Source organism: Mus caroli, chromosome 7 (assembly GCF_900094665.2).
Source record: "Mus caroli chromosome 7, CAROLI_EIJ_v1.1, whole genome shotgun sequence".
NCBI classification, from domain to species: Eukaryota; Metazoa; Chordata; class Mammalia; order Rodentia; family Muridae; genus Mus; species Mus caroli.
The window spans coordinates 9,088,165-9,095,083 of record NC_034576.1 but is presented as its reverse complement, the minus strand read 5'-3'; the positions used below and the strand labels follow the sequence as shown (position 1 = coordinate 9,095,083).

Genomic DNA, 6,919 nt, shown 5'->3' with positions numbered 1-6,919 from the left:
TTTTTTATCTAAGTGGCTAGGAGAAATGGACATCTTCCCAGTCTTTGTTACTTATGCAATAGGTTTAGGAAATGCCAAATAAGAATTTTTCTGAAGCAGCTGAAAAAATACCCAGTAAATTATCACTGAAGAAGTTTTATGGTACTGGCTCAGGATAGCATAGTTCTCCTGGTAGAAGTGCCAACTGAAGCATAAGTTTATGGGAGCCATGAATTTAGATTTACTTGCATTTGGAGTATGGTACTCACAATATGACTGAAATTGGCAAGCAGCTGAGGATCATGACAGGATGAAAGCCCCAAGAAGGCAACTTTATTGGGCCATTGGTTTGCAGATTGCATATCATCTGGGCAAAGAAAAACTCTAGTAGCTATGAGATGATGAGTACAGTGGGCTACATATGATAAGATCAACTAATGTAGTCTGCTATATAAACCAACTGCAAAATTTCCATGATCATTTTGGTTAATTTTAGAAGGACTAGGTCATACCTCCTTAATATTCTTTATTGATTTATTAAGATGGTAAATGAACATACAATTTGATAACATGAAACACTTATATGTTATTATATAGTTATAATTTTAAAAAAAGAACATATTTTTTTTCTTAACCAGATGAAAATGAATCTGGAAACAAAAGAGTAATGGCTCATAAGAACAAAGGGTCCAAAAGTTGGAAAACACAGAGAAGTGAGGTGATTGATGTTCATCAGCCACAAATTCTGATTAGGCAAAAGAGCAATGGAGCCTCTTAACATGGAGGAGAGAGTATAAAAAGCCAAGAAGGTAAACACCTGTGCCAGGATATTCCTTGTGGCTCTGGACTCAGGATAGTCTCTTCTAGAAACACGAGTTCTATAGATGTATTGAACCTTCTTCTTGTGTCTGTACAGAATGACAATCATGGAGCCACTGGACCATGCAATGAGTACAGAAAAGACGACTTCAGGGCACATCACCAATGCTGCATAGAGTGAGTCACTAATATTATCACTTCCTACTGTGGAGCAGTATCCAAAATTACGTTTTCTTGTTTCATTTTTGCTATTCTTTTTGATAAATGTGTACACAAAGAAAATTAAATTTACCAAGATGTACATGACCCAAAGGAAGGAAATGAAACATCCAAGGTACTTCTCAATTGTGACTTTATGATCCTTTCCACAGAATTTCCTGGGACTTATGGTCATAGCCTGGAACACACTTAAAAGGCAGGTGGTGAAAATAGACACACTTCGACCAATTGCATGAATGTACAATAGGAACTTACATCCAAAATCATTCAATAACTGCTTCAATCCCCAAATGGTTATTGTTTGGGGCACTCCAGCAGATAAAATGATTATGATATTGGCTGCCATTAGGTGCATGAGAATCAACTCTGTGGGCTTTAATATAGACTCTCTGTAGTAAAGGACTAGATAAAAGAACAAAAGAGAAACATTTCCTAGAATTCCTATTGTAATTTGTGATAAGAAAATTATTCGGATTGCTAGATTCCAGAAGTCCATTATATGATTCAGCAAAATTTCCTGTAGAGTATGGTCACACTACTTCTCTGTATAAACGAACAACAGCAAATGGTTTTACCTGCAGTTAAGAAAGACACCATTAATCTATAGAGCTACAGAGAGGATGAAAAAGAAAGTTCTTTAAAGTGAGAAGTACAAGGCCATCTTAGATCACATAACAATACCTGATGCCGAGAATTTTGGCAAAAGTTGTTACTTTCTATGTTTGTCACTGGGAATTGCTCAGTACTTGAGAATGTATATATTGATGGAAGGGCATCCAATAAGTTTCCTACAAAATGATGTGATGAGGACTGTGAAAAATGAAAAAGAGTTACAGCTCAAATAAATAATTGTAATGCAACACTTTCACAATATATAGATTCTTCCTAGTCATGTTATAAAACAAATCTTCCTCAATGACAACCATAAAACTTGAAGCATTTTTTTTTCTTTTCAGTATGATATTTTTATTGAGTATTTGGTAATTGTGAAAATTCACCCTGAACAATCATTTATCTGTTTTTCCAGTTCTACCCCAATTCTTCTGAACTCCCCCAAAGAAAAGTAGAAAAAAAATGAAACATTAAAAATAAAGCTCAATTTGTGTTGCTTAGAGAAGCATGTTCAGTTTTCTTCAACAAATAATTCTAAATTTACAGTAGATTTAAAGTCAAAACATAAGAAATGGAGAATGTATAACACCACTCAAAACATATCTACAGTTTTATGGCAGTTGGAAGGTTCCTCTGTCTTTTCTATACTGATATTCTCCTGAATTTTACCCTCACTCTTCTAACCCCTCCATGAAAAGTCCCACATGAAAGTCCAAGTGGAGGTCAAAATGCCTCAGATAGCTGTATATTTTTGTATTCTGAATTGCTGCTTGCTTTCTTTGCTTCCCTGTTCCAGGTGTCAACAAGGATATAGATATTTCTGGGCTCCATAAAAGATGCATTGCAGGGGGCTATGTTAAGAGTGTTTTGCTATAGGCAGTCAGCAAGCCTGATAAATGCTGACTTTGAGTACAGACTTTGGTTGAGTTCAGTGATCTTTGGGACACCACCCTCTAATAATCTTTGTTAAGAAAAAATATTACAAGTACAACATATATTAGAATGATGGTTCAAGAGAAAACTCACTTCAGATTAAGTTAATCACTGGCTCTTATTAAAAGTCACACCATATAGACATGGACATACATGTATGAACACTCAGGTCAGGAATTTTAGAAAAAAGGGAACATCTGGTGTGGTAAAATCTCACAGAATTAAAGATAAAAATGGCCAAAATATGCCAGAAGAAGTGGCAAGGGGAAGGATAATATATGATGAATGATAGCTACTGGACATATAGCCTATGTAGCTACTGGAACTCTGTCTGAAATAAGCATGCACTACTAAGAATTCTAATGTGAATATGGTAGAAAGGAAGGCAGCAACAAGAGGACACTCTCTATACATAATTTTATTCCTTTTATTCCTTTCAGAGAAGGTGTGTGAAAACCATCCTCAAATTGAGTTAGATCCCCTTCCAAATGCAGACAGTGAAAGCTTTGAATCAGCACCAGGCTGAACCAAGCAGTCTCAGAGAGGGCACTGTTGCTCCTCATATTCATTTGCCATGTAGGGACAGTTATATTAAAAATAATAATAATTAAAAAAAAAAACTGGAGCAGATTTGGCAGTGAATCCTGGGATCTGAATAAGTTTAAGCAAAGTGGGGAGGTCAGCTCAGACCTTAGGTATTATTAGCTACAAGTAGTCTCCCTTTTCCCATGCAGTAGAAACTACTTTATTTAGTGATGTAATCCATGTTCAGAAAGACAGATAGCAATGTTCCAAGTGTGAGTTCATAGCTTCTTATCTGGAAGTGTGTGTGTTTCTGAGACTGTGAGACTATATAGAGTTTAGGAGACTTGAAAGGGGCCAGCAAGACTGTCTGAGGCTGGATTGGGGAGAGTAAAATAATACATGTGTTTTTAATGTGAAAGCATGAATAATAGACATTGTACAATAAAAGATGTGTTGAGGTCAGAGAAATGGGAGAAGAGGTGAGTTAGGTCAATCAAAACACTAAGTATAACAATGCCTTAAGGGAACTTGCTACTTGTAAACTAATAAAACCTACCAAATAATAAATAAATCAAACAAAATAAAAATCAATATAAAGTGAAGGAGGAAAATTATGACAATACAAAATATTTCATCTTATGGACAAACCTGGAATCTTATGTCTTGGCAATATCTTTGAATGCCACTATCAATGTGTAAAAAGTGTAGCAAGTGTTTTATTACTGTAACTATAACATTGCACAACAATAATCCCATTATTTTTTATGTTTCCAAATTTCCATTCAATATTTTATTATTCTGAGAACAAATATGCTCTATGATAATAATTTAATTTGTGCTAAAAACTGTGTTTTTAAGCTGTATTTCCCTCCTTTTAAGTTTTGAAATTCACATATAATTACATCATTGAGATAATTAAGTCTTTCCCCCAACCCATTCCAAGTACCCACACATACTTTGACCTCAAAACTCATGGCTTCTGACATGTTCAGTTCGTATAATGACATTTATTTGTATGTACATGATTTCAATATTCATCTTTTGATGCTAGATAAACAATCTAGGGGACTGCTTCCCAGTGAAGTCTATTTTTTTTACTATCAGTGATGCTTCATTACTTGAGGCTCTAACCCCTAAAGAAAGAAACTACTCACTTAAAAAGGAGACCGTTACAAAACAAAACAAAACAAACAAAACAAACAAAACTAACAAAACAAAACAAAACACAACCAAAAATGATATAATCTTTAGGCAGAAAAGAGAAAAATCAGGAGCAATAAAAATTCAGAAGGACTTTTGGCTGGTCTGGTCCAGAGAAGAAACCTTATCATGATCCATCCTAGAGAACCCACTGCACTCAAAGCAGTTGATAAGAACCACCCCACCCCTGCCCTGAGTGCCTGCTGCAGCCCTCCCCTCCCCCACATACACACCCACATACCGGTCCAGAGTCACAGAGTTACTGCCGGGAGTCCAGCAGACTCAGGAACCATCTCCCATCAAAACTCCCACTCTCCAGAGTACCACTCCCCTTCCTTCCATTCCGCCCCTTCTTGCTGGCCCTTTCTGCTGGTGCAGACTCTTGGGTGGTCTGCTCCTGTAAAGACACCATATACTTACCCATCCTAGAGAATCTGCTGCACTCAGAGCAGTAGAGGACCCACTGCACTCAGAGTAGCTGAGTGGATAACATCTTAAGTGTTCCATTGAAGACCCAAGCGTCTGAAGGCCTCCCAGGAGAGCTACTGCAACCAGGGCAACAGATCAGCAATTTTTCTACCACTATGAAGAGCCCCCAGTTGCAAGGCCCTACAGGTGGTCTGCTACAGCCAAGGCTGAAGGTCTACCAGGAAATATGAAGCATCCCAGGAACAAAAGAGGCAGATTTCAGAATCACCCAGACCAACAAACACTAGGGATATTCAAATGGCAAAAGGTATGCACAATAACAAAAGCAACAGAAGCCAATATAGGTTAGCATTATCAGAATCCAGTTCTCCCACCACAGCAATCCCTGAATACAACACACCCAAAAATCATGAAGCTGATCTAAAATCCTATCTCATAAAGATAATAGAGTACTTTAAGGAGGATATCAATAACTCACTGAAAGAAATATAGGAAAACACAGGTAAACAGGTAAAGGAATTGAATAAAGCAATCCAAGACATAAAAGTGGAAGTAGAAACAATAAAGAAAACACAGGTGGAGGCAAACCTGGAAATGGAAAACCTAGGAAAGAGGTCAAGAAATACAGATGTAAGTATCACCAACAGAATGCAAGAGATAGAAGACAGAATCTTAGGTATAGAAGATACTATAGAAGATATTGACACAACTGTCAAAGAAAATTCATAACAAAAACTCCCAGAGCATCCAAGAAATTCAAGACACAATGAAAAGACCAAATCTAAGAATAATCAGAATAGAGAAGAATGAAAATTCCCAGATCAGAGGACATGAAAATGTCTTCAACAAAATCATTGAAGAAAACTTCCCCGAACTAAAGAAAGAGATGGCTATAAAGGTACGAGAAGCCTATAGAACACCAAGTAAATAGAACCAGAAAAGAAAATCCTCTCATCACATAATAATCAAAACACTAAATGCACATAACAAAGAAAGAATATTAAAAGCTCCAATGAAAAAGGGCCAAGTAACATACAAAGGTAGACCTATCAGAATTACACCAGACTTCTCAACAGAGATTAAGAAAGACAAGAGAGCCTGGATAGAGGTCATGCAAACTTTGACAGAACACAAATGCCAGCAAAAGCTACTATATCCAGAAAAACTCTCAATCAATATAGATGGAGAAACCAAAATATTCCGAGACAAAACCAAATTCAAACAGTATCTGTCTACAAATCTAGTCCTACAGAGTATCCTAGAAGGAAAACTCCAACAAAAGGAAGGTACCTGCAGCAAAGAAAGGACAAGATGTTAAGCACCTCACAACAAATCCAAAAAGGAGAGAACCATAAGCTTATAAGACCACCCATGAAAACAAACATATGAGGAAACAACGGTCAGTTCTCTTTAAAATCTCTGAATATTAATGGATTCAACTCACCTATAAAAAGACATAAGCTAACAAACTGGATATGCAAACAATATCAACACTGAGATACTGCCTCACAGAAATCAGAATGGCTAAAATAAAAAACTCAGGTAACAGCGGATGCTGGTGAGGATATGGAGAAAGATGAAAAAGCCTCCATTGTTGATGGGATTGCAAGAAGGTACAACCACTATAGAAATCAGTTTTTCAGTTCCTCAGAAAATTGGACATAGTATTAACTGAGGAGCCAGCTATACCACTGCTGGACATATAAGAAAAAGATGTTCCAACATATAACAAGAACACATGCTCCACTACATTCATAGCAGCCTTTTTTATAATAACCAGAAGTTGGAAAGAACTCATATGTCCTTAAACAGAGGAATGGATAAAGAAAATGTGGTACATTTACACTCAACTATTAAAAACAATGAATTGATGAAATGCTTGGGCAAATGGATGGAAGGAGAAAATATTATCATGACTGAGATAACCCAGTCATAAAAGAACACACATGGTATGCGCTCACTTGTCAGTGGATATTAGCCCATAATCATGATTCTCAAAATACAATCCATAGACCACATTAAGCTCAAGAAGAAAGATGACTAAAGTATCCAGACTTTGATCCTCCTTAGAAAGGGGAACAAAAATACCCTTGAGAAGAGTTTTTGCTATCCTGGAGGGCATCATCTTGAGTGAGGTAACACAATCACAAAGGAACTCACACAATATGTATTCACTGATAAGTGGATATTAGCCCAAAACTTA

General features: G+C 36.6%; 1 protein-coding gene across 1 annotated transcript; it reads right to left on the bottom strand.

The window, feature by feature from the left end:
* Window positions 1-586: 586 nt before the first annotated feature.
* On the bottom strand, window positions 587-1,522 carry LOC110299382 (vomeronasal type-1 receptor 4-like; the record flags this gene model as incomplete). The annotated part of the gene is made up of 1 exon (XM_021169053.1): window positions 587-1,522. A coding segment is annotated over exon 1 (927 nt), but the record flags the coding sequence as incomplete, so codon positions are not given.
* Window positions 1,523-6,919: the final 5,397 nt, after the last annotated feature.